Here is a 16458-nt window from a genome sequence, read left to right as displayed (position 1 = left end):
GGAAACAATAGGCTGCATATCTACTGGGTACCCGGTCACAAAGGCATTATGGGGAACGAAATAGTAGATGAGATAGCAAAAAGTTCTGTTAGACTACCTTTTGAACAAGAGAACGACAAACCAAAACCGCTTAATACAATATACAATGAAATGGACGACTACATAAAAAGGCGCGTGAAAGATAGGTGGACTAATCTAACCGCATGCAAAACAGCGAAAGTCATGTGTAGAACTAACGACAAAAAACTTACTCAATTCGTACTTACACTCTCGCGAAAGGGCTGCAGAACTATCATAGGTACAGGTATGCTAACAGGTCATAATCTATTGGCTGCACATGCGTAAAAGATATGTATTGCTAACACGGACAAATGCGGGAAATGCAGAGAGGATGTTAAGGAAACTTTAGAACACCTTCTGTGCGTTTGTCCGGCATTATCAAAAACGCATTAAAAATGCCTAGGAACCCCATTGTTTGAGGGTCTGGAGGACGTCTCAAAAGCGGATCTCCCAGCGCTGCTTAGATTTGTTAAAAGCGCTGACATCATACATTATGTCTGCTTTCGGTTGTCATAGAAGTCGGTCTCCATCTGGTATCGCTAGGGACCAAAAGGCCTATGCGTGGCTTGTTGCCAACCAGGCTAACCTAACCAAACCTAAATCGAAGTCAGAGGTCTTCTTATTTTTTACCATTTTAATTTATTTTTTTAGATCGGTGCCCGTAAATCGTGGAATTTCTTCAAACTCTTTGCGCGTGGATGTACACAGCCTTTCACATGTTGCTTCATGATGTGTAAAAACATCAGCGGGATAATCTGCATATAGGTCTGCTTTCTGGAAATTGTTTTTACCCAATTTTCCTTCTTTTAACTTGACAGGCGGACAGTGCATTTGTGCCGTTTTTAAGAATTTAACGCATTTACAAAAGTAGTAATTCACACGATGATTGTTGGACAATGAATGCAAGTGACGAGAAAAACTATCATTTTTTTAAATTCTTTAATTTCCGACTAAAGTCTCTGGTAAGTTTGTTAGTTGTATCTATTGGTGCTCGAGCTTGATGCCACTTATTGCTGAATCATAATAAAATTCAGTATACTTCCTTTTACTAATGAATTAATATAAATTCAATTTAAATGGTCTCAGCTACAATCATACATACTACATGTTAGTACATAAATAAGTAAGAGCCTATAAAATACAAATATACTCTAAGTTAATAGGCAGCTTTTCCCGCTTTGCGTACCCTCTTTCTCGGAAAGTAGAAACCAGAAACAACTCCCAGCAATTAGGTGTTCGAGCATTTCTCAAGGTACCTATTAAAGCGAACTTCCAAGAATAAGTAACAAGAAAATGCAAAACTTATTTTCAGTTCTCTCAATTATCATGCCGGACATAAACAGTCCGTGGGTAAGGGAAAGCATCAAGTAAATCCTAAGTAAATATTTAATTTGTTACAAAAACAAAACTTTCGCTTTAAGGGATAAATTGTAATTAAAAATGTTGCAAAAGTACTGCCTTACAATTTACTTTAGGCATTTACGAGTATTCCCGAGCAAACTGACACTTAAACCTCGCGCCGCTATACAACTTTGCGTCAAAATAAAGCCACAAAATATACAAAATAAATAATATAAATTGAAATGCTGGCAATGAGTATTCCTTTGTGAACAATTGTGGAAACCAATCACGTAGCTGGTGTGCATTGGCCCACATTACCATTGCCCGGTCCATATTTGAGCGTCGGCAATTGTAACCAACTATGCAGTTGTAGTAGTCATTGGCGTCGTACAATTACCGTACAATGGACGGTATGTAGACTGAGTGTTGTTTTCTGTACGTGTTGTTTGTATAGCGCCGCCGAACATAAAAAAAATCAAAAAAAAGAAACAACACAAAATTCCGACTCGCAGTAGCTGCCACAGTATGGTTGTGTAAGGTTGGCGAAGCCGGTTTGGTCGCGCCACAGCACTTCACTTCAGCAAATCAGCAATGCAGACAATGTTGCTAAAAATAAAGACATGCCATCTACAGTTGAGTACGTGAGGATACGTGAGTTATGTAACACATCGAAGCCCACCGTAGCGCTGGAGCTCTCTCCTGTCTTTCACCGAGGACCTTCTACCCAACCCGCCAATCTATCAATAACAAACAGAAATTGTGGCTACATTCGAATGCCAAGTGACAGCCAGTGAATTCGTTTCAGTCGTCGACACATTTCACACTTACGTACATCGTACTATATTATGCTCTTCTAGCGTGTTTCAATGGCCTTATTTGTGTGCCATAACTGGTTGCAAGCCGATTTTGTTACCCAGCCGCAGATACGCGATTTTGTTGCTCATACGCCGTGTCGGCAAGCTTGTGATTTGGTGATTGACACAAACTCGTGCGAATAAAACTAAACTAGTACTAACCTGCATATATATATATATATATATGATTATATATATATATGGATATAAATGGGTACATATTAGAATACATAGCCCAATTGATATTCCGTCGAGTCTTTGCTACAGTGAATTATGTACGTATGTGTGTGCAGTCTGTACATGAAGTGTGGAAATCGTCTTGAAAAATGTTAGTGAGCTACCCCGAAACGTGTCAGCCCGGATATTGATTGAAATGATTGCGTCTGACACACCACAACTGCATTTATAGATAAGCAAGAAGATATAGAACAGAGCATTTATAGAATAGAAGTCTAATACGATTACAGTTTATATTTTTGTAAATCATTTAAAAAGTTGTTATTCGGTTGGATTTGACATAAACCTTTATGGCAAAACGTTCACAGAATTGCAGCTTACCGTTAAGAAATATTCAACGTGAAAAAAGTTTTAAAATTTGCCATTTTATTTCATACCACTTTAAAAGCCGCAATAAATTTTTCGAAATGTGGCAGAAATACCTTTTTTCAAAGTAATGAGCTGTGTAGTGTGATAAAATCGTGGCATTTATAATGAAATTTGCTGTGGCAGATGTGTTTTTGATATAAAAACGAGTTTATATTTCGTTGCAAAATTATAGAAAATTATAGAACCACGACATATTTAAAGGCATTGACTATTTATTTTTGCTTTTGTTATTTACTTGAAATATTTTTTAATACAAATACCGATAAATCTGTACCGATGGTCGTATTAATTCAAGCTTCAAGCTTTTTGCATGTTAAAAAATTCCAAAAAGTATTTTAGAATGTAGAAGTTTAGAATTTTTAGATAAGTTTCGGGTATGCAGTTTTATATTTCATTGAATATTAGGCCGAGTCGATTTGTGGGGAGGCAAAAAAATCACCCATTGCTGTGTGAAAATCATATTCTAGGGATCAAAATAAGAAACTTTGGCGAAGGAACCATACCTCTAAAACGAATTCTGATGTCCCCCAATTTGGGTCGAACTTTTTAGTTTCTTTTCTCATGTAAAGGCCAAAAATGGTGATATTTTGAAATTATTGTATGGGGAACCCCCCCCCCCCCCCCCCCCCGCGAGGAGTTCCAGGGGGTGTGCCACTGGCATGGGTGGATCGGCCGTCCAAAGTTAGTGGGGGTCGGTCATACATTTGGACTCGATTGGAGCACTCTAAATAGGTCAAAGTGGGATTTTTCGTTCGACCCAAATTGGGGGGACATCAGAATTCGTGTTAGAGGTATGGTTCCTTCGGCAAAGTTTCTTATTTTGATCCCTGGAATACGATTTTCACAGAGCAATGAGCGATTTTTAAATCGATCCACCCTATTGAGTATTGTACATTAAAATATAAGTTTGAGGTGGCAAAAAAATTAGATTGATTTTTGAATTTGGTTTGATTTTGTCATTCATTTGTTATATGGAGTAAATGCGCAAGCCGCCATCAAAATCAAAATTGACAAAACTCTACTTGATTTTTGGACTACTTTAGACTTGCATAATATTGGAATTAAAATTAAAGTGGCTATGAGACTGCATGAAATATTTCTACTAAAATATTTGATTAAAAAGTTTGAAATTTCTATAGTATCTTGATAATTTTTTTTAAATAAGAGTTAACTTTACTTGCGTTTATTTTAATAAGAAGCAAACAAATTGTCCAAACTTGTAGGTAATCCCCTAAGCTATTGTTATTTTATGCAGTGCACGTATACAAGGTGGCGCACAATTAATCACCCTATCGGAAGATTTATAATTTTTGCTAATGTCGTCGTACGTCAATCATATTTGACACTTAGGGAAAAAGTTAATAAAAAAAAACTATATGAATTAATTTTGTGCAACGCCTTCTATACACACAAATAGTTTTTTAGGGCCCTTTCGTTTTTCTATTACCACTGTTGAAACGACTTTGCATATTTCGACTAACAAGACATGATCTCATTGTTGTAAAACGAAAACAAAGTTTTTTTTAATAAACCGACATAAACTGGCCGTGGGGAACACACGTATTCACCAGATTCAATTCAAAAGCTTCCAATGATTGAACGAAAGCATTTTCTATTGTCTATATTTTCTATCTATCTATTCCATTGTTATTCTATTTTCATTGCAAAAACAAAACGAACATACTCTCGAATTCAAATGGCATTTTGGTGCATGTCGGAGAATTGTTAAAATTAAATAATTTTTTTTATTTGCAACTGGCGGTGCTTTGTGCACGTTGCTACGCCCAAAAAATATAAGAATGTTTTTGGATTTGATATTCAAGCATTTATTTATGTAAGCAAAGGCAAACAAAAGCTCTCTGCATTTACCTTCCTTACTTTCCTCATATAAAATGACAGAAATACATTTGGAGGTTTGCCCTTACCTGCCCAGCGGTGACCGCTATTAGATACAGCTTTTTCCTTTAGTATTTCATGCCTGGCATTTTGAACTTGGGCGCTACCAAATAGTAGTCACTCATCATACTATTCGACTACGGTGACGGGCAAAACTCATCAGAGGCATTCGTAAGCCTTCATTTCGGCCTGAAAAATCGCTATTCGGCAAGACAATTCTAATAATTTTAAATCAGAAAATAAGTCACATCGCCATTTAAAAATTGCAGTATAATAAGAAATTATTAATAAGAATAACTTTAATAAAAAATTAAAAATAAATTTAATAATATAAATGATAACGAAACTTAAATGCCATCATCCTGAAAGCTCTGTGTTGAGTTTTCAACTGTCTAGAAAAGATAGAGGTAGAGGTGAAATTAACGTTGGAGCACTGCACGATAAGCTGATCCTGAAACTTAGAAATTACTTCTATGGAAAGGCCGGAAACTCTGAACATCACCATGCAGTCAGTGCAGCTGACGACAAATTTACACCGCTCAGAATGATGCACGAGCTTAACAGCAGGAACACTACAACACAAATGGACAAAGTTGAACAATGGTCACGAATGCCAATACATGGCGTGTATTACAACGAATTGAAAAGCACGCATGTTGACGCGAAACTGCCGCACTCATGGCTAATCAATAAGGGAATTTGCGCGAAAACAGAAAGTGCTATATTTTCTATGCAAAATGGAGTAGTACCCACGTGAAATTATATAAATAACGTCATCAGAGAGTCCTATGCTCCAAACGAACAGCGGCACTCAGATTTGCCTCAGCCTACCGCACTGTCTCAGGCGCAGCAATTTACGTGATCAGCGGGCGGGTATCTGGACCTCATGGACCGGAAACGAATGAATGCGTGGGACTCCAAGAAGAAACACGTCATCACAAGCTTCTCAGATCGGAGATGTCAAACAATGCTGCGGCGGCAAAGCCGATGGGACACTGAATCGAGTGGCAGATGGACGGTGAAACGTATTCCACCAATTGACAAATGGGTCCATAGGAACTTTGGGGAAGTGAACTACTTCTTAACTCAGTTCTTCTCGGGCCACGGATACTTCCGGAGATACCTATACCGCATGGGCAAGGTAACCGATTCCAAGTGTATATACTGCGAAGCTCTGAGCGATGACGCTGAACACACGTTTTTCAGTTGTAACAGATGGCTCGCGGAAAGAAATGCTCTGAGGGAGAAGATTGGCGGCATCGCGCCAAGCAACATAATCAGCAAAATGCTCGAACGCGAGGACAGCTGGAACTCGGTAAAGAAATACATCGAGAACGTACTACGAAAAAAACTATTGACCACGACATAGTGCGCATAGAAAGCAGTTCCGGGAAGGGTGTCTCCCCAAAAGGAGAGGAGGGAGGAATCGTTGTAGTGGCCGCATCACACGACGCAGTACACGACGGTCGCTGTAAGTGCGAAGGCATTTGAAATCTACCTCTTTTTTTTTTGTTTTTTTTTTTGGCGCGTACACCCTTTTTGGGTGTTTGGCTGAGCTCCTCCTCCTATTTGTGGTGTGCGTCTTGATGTTGTTCCACAAATGGAGGGACCTACAGTTTTAAGCCGACTCCGAACGGCAGATATTTTTATGAGGAGCTTTTTCATGGCAGAAATATGCTCGGAGGTTTTGCCATTGCCTGCCGAGGGTCGACCGCTATTAGAAAAATGTTTTTTTCTTAATTTTGGTGTTTCCCCGAGATTCGACTGACTTTCTCTCTGTGAATTGCGAATGGAGTCACGCACCACCCCATTCGGCTTCTTTTTTTTTTTTTTTTTTTTGATCCCTACCTCACCCAACAAAACAAAAACAACAAAAAAATGCCGAAGAGTTCCCATAGACGGCATCCTACTTTGCTTTAAGCGAATTAGCGAAAGTACGTCTTTCTCGAAAGCTGCCAAATCCAAACTAAGCTATCAATCAGTCTGAAATTTGTTTATTTTGATAGTTGGCATCAACTTCCCTCAGGAACGCCCTCTGTCATCAAACATGGATGGTATAAACTAATTGAAATAGAAGCCGGCAGAAAAAAGAGATTTGCAAACATAATTCAAATATTGCTTATCACAAAATGAAATTCACATGCGTGTTGCCGCCATAATTTTTTGTCACCTCAGTAAACGGCGTTTACGGATTTCCTGCAACTATCTATTACTAGTGACACATCGGGGAGTTAAATTAGCTGTTGCTTCTCCTTGTCCTTTCTTCTTATCGCTAATAATAATTACACAAACCAAAAATACTAAAATATTGCACCAAATCAAATTCTATGAAGAAAAAACTTTCAAAACAGTCCTGGCAGCTGATTGCCAATTTTGCAGCAAATCTGCCATATGTGAACGGGTAAACTAATATTTTCTGCATTTTAGCTAGTCAGTGCATATGTGCACTAATGGCATAACGAGTAGAAGAACTTATTTGCTGCAAACCTTGTGCAATGGCTAATGGGTGTTATTTCTAACTTCCCATAAAAACCTTACCGGATTGGCCTTAAGCGAGTGTCCATTAGCGGGCTTATGTTAGTTTATGAAATAAGCTTTAACTGGAAATATTGAAGTGCACATCTTTAAGCGACTGCCTGGTCTTAAAAGTGGAATATTCCGTCTTAAATATGGTATATATTTAATTTTTTTTTTAAATAATTGTATATTTATTTAACTAACAATTAAAAAACTGTTTTGAAGTCAAGCAGGTATGAAACCAGGCCTGTAGCAATGGTATATCAAATACTGATAATTTCATAAAGTTTGCTCCGATCGACTTGAAATATTCCTAAAATATCCTGCATTCATTTTAAAAATTTCAATTACCTTAACCTCTCCGTTCCCTGAAAAGTTGTATTAGTACATAAATAAATATTATAATAATATATTAACAAAATAAAATATAGTTTGGTTGAAACGGAATTCATTATTTTCTCGGTAGTTGACTGTAGTAGCGATCAAACAATTTAAAGTTTATGTCGTTGTTAAGGTGATATTTCGCACTAAAAAAATTCGATTCAGTTGTGAGTCACAGGGTGCTAACAGTGGAAGTCAAAAAGAGAAAATCCGGTACTTTTTACAGTTTTTCTTTGATAAAGACGAAAATACAAGCCAGGTCGCTGAAATTGTGAATGGTGTTTATGGTGCCGATACTGCAATTGCAAATTAGGTACAATTTTGACTTCGGCGATTCGGTTGCGGCATCATTGTTAAAGAAAATGTCGATAAAATCACAGAAATAATCGAAGTTGACTAGGCACGTAGCAACACCCAGGAACTAAAGATCAGCCATACTTCATTAATGTACTTTGGCATGAACTAAAATTTTATAAAATAAAAAATTTAAAAAAATGTGCTTAAGGGATTAGGGACGCCTGAAAAAATCATGATTTTATATAATTTTTTTTTTGCTTGTGAACTACTTTGTTTTACGAAAAATCATGTTTCGACTTGACTTTAGCAAAATTTCAAAAGAAGATATTTATAATTGTAACATTTTTCGCTGTTTGTGTTATCGCCGTTTCTCCAGAAGTCCCTTGCGGTGATCATCACAAGTCCTTGGAGATTCATTTAGAATCAATCGGACCAGAGAAATTAGTTTTATTAATAGATAATCTTGTGCCTGATTTAAGCTTTTTTTCAAAATTAACAATATGGCGACCTCAGGAAATATCTTTCAGATTTCCGAGAAAAAAAACCGAGAACGAATTATTTAAAAAAAATCGAAATTAAAAAAAAAAACGCCTTCGATCAGTTTTTTATGTTTTTCAAAGGCAGTATAAATTTTATGGAAATCTACCAAGCGGTTTTTAAGTTACAGTGATCACCAGTTCAAAAAACATAGTTTTGAGAAAAACGAATTTAAAGTTTTACCCTCGATTTATGTCTCGAATTATTTAATTACTTACAATGTGTCATATTTTCCTGGACCATATACTAGTTGTACAGCCGTCATAGTAGCTTCCAAACTATTGAGTTGCTGTTGCCTACGTATCATTCTACATTCATTACAATAAATCCCGAGAAGTCGGTCGCTTGCAGCTGCTGATAGCTATTTGCTCTCGAACGCTCCGGAGCGAAAGAGCGTCCTTTGTTAATTGTTGAATAACTCGAAAAGTATTTTTTGGATTCATTTCAGTTTTCACACAATACTTTTAAGATATTAAGCTTTAAGAAAATGCAAAAAAATCAAATTTTTGGAAAATTCTGACTACACCTAGCCCCTTAAAGAAAAAAATAAAAATAATCAAAAAATTCCATATGGATACGAGTTATACGAGAAAATTTAGCACCCATTATACAAGGTGGCGCAAAATTAATTAGCCTGTCGGAAGGTATATAATTTTTGCAATCATATTTGACACTTGTGAAATAGGCAGCTGCAGTATACAAAGAGATAAAGAATGGAACGCCTAAAGCTCAAATTAAAGATGTCCAGCACGCAAATTCATTATTTTTATTTAGTAAACAAATTATTCAAAAACCAGATTGGATGATAAGTTTTTCGCCACCTTTTGCAAACGTAACTTGAGCTTCACAAAATTATGCAACTATAGCAAGTATTTATTTATTATGTGGCAGAATATGATGCGATGATGTACATATGTATGTTTCATAAAAGACTTTAATATTGAACGAAAACTAATCAGCGAGTGAAAAGCGAAGCCAACACTTGTAGCCAATGCAAATACTTTTCTGATTAAATGTATGTATGTGTTTCTACGTCTGTTTGTTCATATGCATGTGTGTAAGAATAATAAATCGAATTGCCTGTTGCAACAATCGTCTAAAACGAAATACAATCAACACTTGAAGTAAATTTATTAACAACAGCTATTCTGTATATTTCTATTTTCTTACTCTTTCTCTCCTTCGCGCTCTTCCTCTTTTATGCGATCCAACGGCAACATACAATAATTTCCAATTTCTAATTACAAATTTACAATGGCTTACACAATGAATGTGCAATGGTAACAACAAAATGTGCAACCGTATTTCAATGGCAGACGAAACGCCTGACGCTGGTGAATCCTATGCCACCCATATGTCAGCATTTGAACACTACAAGGCACAACGCCGCAATAGTCGGCGCTACGGACATAAAATGTACAAGAAGAAATACAAAGATTACCTGAGCTATGCAACAATGTCCTCGTTGACAGCTGGAGCGATGGGAATAGCAATTGAGGCCACAACAACAGCGGTGCCTGAAATATCAACAGCGTTGTCGGCTCAGGCAAATGTGATTGCAATGAGTGCAGAGCACACAATCAACTCGACACAAGCGAAAATGACAAATAACAGCTACACCGATTACTATCGTAAACAAGATCAGGAACAACAGCAACAACAACAGCAATGGCAACGGCAACATCTACAGCTACAGCAACAGCAAAGAGAAGAGCCCATTTCTGTAAGAGCGCAAAAACATGCTGAGAAGCTAAGAAAATATGCGAGAAAAATTGAAGCGGAAAAATCACGTAGATTACCAGCATCACCAATATTTGTTGTAGGCAATCGAAATGGTGGCGCGGTAGCTGCAACCATAGACAGCAGTAGCAGTCGGAGTGGAGAAGGCGCAAATCCTTTCTATGAAGGACAAATAAACTACTACCTAGAAACCAGAGATGAAGAGGATACGGAGGGTACGGCAGCAACCGAGGCAAACAACAAAACCATAGATGGGAATGGAGAGGGTAAAGAAAATGCTGATGTAGCGGGGGCAAAGCAACGAGAGGAGCGTTTGCGTGCGCATGGAGGCAGCATGGAGCGTATGATAGCAGCAGACAATAGTAACTGGTATCAGCGTGTAAGCCCAGTGCTGCGTAATGGCATTAAAGTCTTCAGCAATGAAGGTAAACACCTGCGTGGGGAGGCGACAAGCAACCAAAAACAAAATGTGCACAAACAGCAAAAGCATCAGCAACATGACGCACAGCACACACATCATTACGAGCGCAATCACTACCAGCACCAACACCACCAACATCACCATCAACATCAGCATCAACAACATCATCGTCAGCACCCACACCCGCATATGCACGCATATAAACAACAACAACAACACCATGGCATACATCAACATCGGCGTGGTGGTAGTGGCAATCATCACAAGCATCGTCAACATGGTAAACATTATCAATCAACTGACACACGCCAACTACAACAGCAACAACATACATCCAATCCATATCAACGCATATTGCCGACAAGTCTACTCTCTCCACCATCCCCACATGCCTCAGCCACACAAGCAGCAGTGGAAATGGGCATGGTGCAAACGCCCATACCACCACCTTCGTACACAAAACAGCATCAACAACAGCAACAAACAGAAGCCGAAGCTGTTGGTAGTGGCGCGCAACAACTGGGCCATCAGATTACCGAATTGGAGGAGTTAGAACGTTATTACGCCAAATGGCCACACTTAGCACGCGTGCAGTTCCAAGTATATGATGAACATTACCGCGAAGCACACCCCGAGCTATATCCAGAGATGAAGGATGACGCTGATGAAGACTATGACGATGACTACGAGAGCGCTGCTGAGTTAGAGGAGGCACAAAATGGTCACGACGAGGATGCAAACTTGCCACCGTACATCAAGAAGTACAATCGACGGAATAAGCAGTTACTGAATTTGCTAGAAGGCACTCTAGCGCCACCGACTCGACCCCCACCCGCTATTATGCGCAGCTGGTCGAGTTCATTGTTGCAGCCGGGACCACATGCGAGCAGTCGGAGCGCTGGCGGCGGTGGTGGCAATGGTGTGGGTCGAGTACGCATCGATGACGATTACCTAAAAGAGAAACGCAAACGTTATCACAATCGTGATATCAGCAGCACGAGCACCAGCAGTGTAAGCGGTAGCAACAACAATAACCGAAAAGAGGACTTAGATCATTATCAAGATTTATTTGCCCAGCAACGACCTCCATCAACGACAACTACAGAGATACCAGACACACTAGCAGGTGGGTCGGCTAATAAAGAAGATAGCTCTGCAACGAAAAAGGTGCAGAATAAGGCAAATATTCGTAGTACTGTTGAGAAGGCAGCGCAATCAACTAACCAGCTGCCAGACGAGGATGTTAGCATTTCGACAGACACAGATGCAGATGCAGACACAGATACAGACATCGATGCTTATGCTGCCGATGATGCCGACGTTGACATTTGGCCAAAGGAAATCGAAAATAAATCGAATGCAAACGAATTGACAGGAAGCGCGCAAATGACATGGCAAATCGAAAAATTAACAACACCCAAACCAATGCAACACTTGCCTATAACGCCGAGCACACCAAAGCCAGCTATTTACCGTTTGCCCTCATATCCTGCTATTGCTGGCAGTTTTATTGGAAAGCCACGCAGTCGTAGCGCACAATTTGCGCCAAGCGGCGGCAGTCGTGGCAAACTTGCTTTTGTGGCGGCAGCGGGCGATGACCTTCATAGTAATCGTTGGAGCAATATTTATGGCAGAGGTGGTGGAATAATTGGCAATTACGGTGGTGGAGGAGACAGCAATGGTCTCGGTCTTGGTCTTGGCATTGGTGGCAATCATCACAAATCATTGTCCCGCTTCAGCGCTTACAAACCGAACGCGCATAAAGCACTAACAGCTGCAGCCGCCTTAACCGCGACGAGCACTACGGCGCCAACATTTTTGTGGCATGCGGCAGGTGCCGATATGGATGGTAATGGCTTGACAACCGCAGCAACAGCGATTACGGTGACGCCGAGTGGGGGCAGTAGTAGCGACGACGGAGATGGTGCAGAGGGTGGTGTACCGAACGGCGGAGTGGGTCGCACAATCAGCTCCTTCGTTTATCATCGGGTAATTGATGCGTCACCGCGTCTGGTGGGTACCGGCGCCACGGGACGCAAGCAAAGATTGCCATTTGTGGCTATCACCGATCGCCGGCTGGAGACCACAAAGAAGGCGCTGCTGGAGCGACAGAAAGATTTCGAACAGAATCACTACCCAATGCCTTAAATTCACTGCACTACAATGACTGTTGCAGCGAACGTGAACGCGACGTAGACGGAGACGGAGACGGTGACAGATGGACAGAGAAACAGAGAGACAGCGATAACCAGGACGAGCACAAACACTTGTGCAAGGACAGAAACGCAAGCGAAAATTTGACACAGACAGTGATGCAGATAGAGACGTAAAAGAAAATAAAAAAATAAAAAACAAAAAAGAAGAGAAAAATACCAAGAAATAGCAAGTAGTAGTAAAAGAAATCTAAGCCAAGTAAAGAGCAAACGAATTACAGACTAAAACTGGATCAGTAAGAAAACGCAAGCACCATTGCACTACCGCAAAATGCATGAACAGCGCAACGCAGACCAAATGCAAAAAAGCAAAAGAGCCTGCAGCTTTTACAACTCAACACATCCACCAAACGAAGCAAAGCAACTCAAGAGTTTTCAAGTTTTTACGAAATCGATTTTCCTTGATTTTGTTGACTTCGGCGCAGAAAATTTTAGTTTTAAATTCACTTATGCAGCAAATGGATCAGCTGTTACTCAATTGCAGTGTCAAAAGTACTGAAAAGCTCCGTAATGGCAAATGTAGCACTGTGGTGTTTTTTGTTTGTTTTCGCCTTTGCATGACTCTTAAACTATTATGTTTTCACTTTAGACATTTTGAACGAGCATATAAATATTTAGGAGTAGTAAATATGCACATATAGGAAAGTACATATTCTTCATACATACATACATACATACATACATACATGTATTTCTACATATCTATAATTTGCTTGCATAAAGACCAACACTTTCTTTAACACACTCTGCTGCAAAATTAGAAGGCCAATCACATTTTAGTGCTCACTGCTATACAGTAAGTGCATATTTCGTTTAAGAGGTTGGACACTGGAGCAGCAAAAAACTTAAATATATTTGGAGCCATTTTTTTTTTTTAATGGGGCAGTGAATTGCAGCAAAATTTTGAAAAGGTTCTTTATTGCGGATGCCATAAAGAGGATAATTTTTTATTTTTTTCAAGTACAAAGCAAATGACGACTGCTCAACTTTTATGTGACGAAATTTATTTGTTTTTAAATGTCACGCGACTGGAACAACTGCAAAAAATATTTCCGCTTATACATCAATGACTGAAGTAGTTCTGAAAATTTAACAATTTTTGATCAGTAACTTTTTTTATGAACCCACCATAAATTTTATTTCCATAATAAATTACAATCTATTAGTTCGTAGCGTTTTTACCGAAGCCTTTTACTTAAACAAATAACATAGTTATATTAATAATTTAATAAATTATATATTCGCCGTTGCTGTTTACAACCTCATCCCAAATTATTAATGCCGTTCTGCCAAAAACCGCCTGGTCTGGGGTCAAAGAAGTTCTTGTGCCTCTTTATTATCGAAGGTAATACCCTTCATATGGTTTGACAGGGAGCAGAAAAGATAGTAATGGGGCGGTGCACGTTCCAGAGAATACGGTGGATGCTGAAGAACCTCCCGTTCGACTTGTGTGATATGGTGCCTGGCGTTGTCGTGAAGGAGTATGGTTTGGTCTTTTCAGTCGAATAGCCTCATTCACGCGGTGTAGCTGAGCTCCTTGTTGACCGTGGCATTCTTTTTGAACATTTCCCAGTGCACCATGCCTTCCCAGCCACACCAAACACATATCATGATCCTCTTTGGATGAGGATCCGGCTTGACTCTCGGCTTTTGCCTATCTATTGTAGCCACCCACTCTTTTCTTTGATTCATTTCTATGTATAGGCACCATTTCTCATCTCCCGCGACGATTCGGTACAAAAAGCGCTGTTTATGATCGCGTGTTGCTCGATGGCGGGCGAGACGCAGAGAAACAATTTGAAGGCGATTTTTTTCTGTTCTTTTAGTTGAGCTCGTGAGAGACCCAGGCTCCTAATTTTTTTATAAATCCCATTGAATGAAGGTGATTGAGCATCGTTTTATGATTGCAGTTTATTTTTTCCGCCAATTCATAACTGGTTTGGCGACCGTTCTGCTTCAAAAGTGGTTTGAGACGTTCTTGATTGAATTCGGAAGACCTTTTTCTGCGGGACGTGTCATCGTCGTGTAAGTTGCCATTTTTGCCTCGATGAAAAGCAAAGAAGAGCAGGTGTTCAAAATGGTATATTTTTGCATCCTAGGAATTCTATTTCTATGCCATAAAACTAATAAAAATTAAATAACTCAAAAATAAAATTAACATAATTTTGTAGAGCAGAAAAAATTCTATCGAATGAATACTTACCGTTTGCCAAACAGCAAACAAAGCGTTGTAAAATAAAAGAAAAAAGAAAATATAAAAACACTATGAACTTATTCCCCTACTTAATATTTTTATTAAAAGTACGTAATTGGTGTAAGGGGTTTGAGTTAAAATGACCCTTCCCCTTGCAAGAGAGCATTATTGGCTTTAGTGGTATTAAGTTATAATTTTTCCAATGCAGCATTGATTTCTACAATTATATTTATATTAAAATATGAGCAAGATCTGGGAGTGTTTTGCGCTTTAGTATTTTTGGGTAAAGTACCACTCCCGTTATTACATTCATTTTTTGGTTTTTGTGCTGTAATAGTCGGAAGATATGCTTACTGCTGCTTCTCTTTACTGTGTCTATGCCGATGTGGTGAATAACGTCTTTTCTTACATACCAATCTGCGTTTGTGTTTGTTCTTAGTATCTTAAATGGACTTCTCGGTATAATTTGTAGGTTTGATTTACTGGCATTCTCCCATATTTTAGGGTTACTTAAGTTTGATTGTTTTCCTAGTAGCTAGTAAATTGGTCGCAATTTGGTTTTCTCTCATTGTTTGCTGTTTCTATGTGCGTTTTGAATTTATCGCGATCCTTAAATACTTTGCATTTCAGTGTATTTTTATATCTTCTTCGTTAATTTGAATTCTCCCTTCGTGTATATTGTATGTTCTGTTTTGTCTTTATTGACCTCGACGCACCACTTTTCAAACCAAAGTGTTGCAGCTGACAGCGTATCTTGCAATATTTTTGTTGCTGTTTCTTCCCTGCTGGCATTAAAACGGTGTCGTCTGCAAATGTAGGCAATGGGGTCCCTCGAGTAGTTGGCGTTGGTATATCTGCTGTGTATACTAGGTATAATATGGGGCTCAATACGCTTCCTTTAGGTACTCCAGCTGTCACTGGCATGATTTCAGAGCATTCATCGTCGTATTTTATGAAGAAGTGTTTGTGAGTTATGTAGCTTTTAAGGGTATTAAATATGTTAAGCGGTAAGATGTTTTTTAGTTTATGAAAAAGTCTTTTGAGTAAATGTCAAATGAATCTGTTACACAGTTAGTGTTGTTTCAGAATTGAAGTACGATGCCATTTGCAAAACTTATACTTCTTCCAATACGGTGAAGAAACATTTTTCAATGATATTAACGACAATCTCCAAACCCCATTTCTTGCGAACCTTCTACACCATCTGGGGTAAGATCAAGGTCTCACATAATGCCTCAAGGCAATATAATGCCCCCGCTTTCGAACCGTATAAAGCAAACGTGAAATAGTAGAGGAAAAATAAGAATCAGCTCTTCTCCGCCATCACCATCCAAGCAGACTTTAAAAAAGTCTACGATGAAAACAAAGGGAGAGTAACATATGTCAAGCAGGAAAAACCAG

The 16458-nt window shown here is 39.0% G+C and overlaps 1 protein-coding gene across 1 annotated transcript in view; it reads left to right on the top strand.

The window, feature by feature from the left end:
• The window catches only part of LOC128857560 (uncharacterized), a 36292-nt gene extending 20984 nt beyond the window's left edge, over positions 1-15308 (top strand). Inside the window, exon 4 of the mRNA XM_054093312.1 lies at positions 9806-15308. Within this exon, the coding sequence (XP_053949287.1) occupies positions 9806-12798 (2993 nt within the window). The 3' untranslated portion in view covers positions 12799-15308. The remainder of the gene's footprint in view (positions 1-9805) is intronic.
• Positions 15309-16458: the final 1150 nt, after the last annotated feature.

Source organism: Anastrepha ludens, chromosome 3 (assembly GCF_028408465.1).
Source record: "Anastrepha ludens isolate Willacy chromosome 3, idAnaLude1.1, whole genome shotgun sequence".
In the NCBI taxonomy this organism is placed as follows: domain Eukaryota; kingdom Metazoa; phylum Arthropoda; class Insecta; order Diptera; family Tephritidae; genus Anastrepha; species Anastrepha ludens.
The sequence above is the reverse complement of the archived record's forward strand: the minus strand, read 5'-3'. Positions and strand labels throughout refer to the sequence as shown.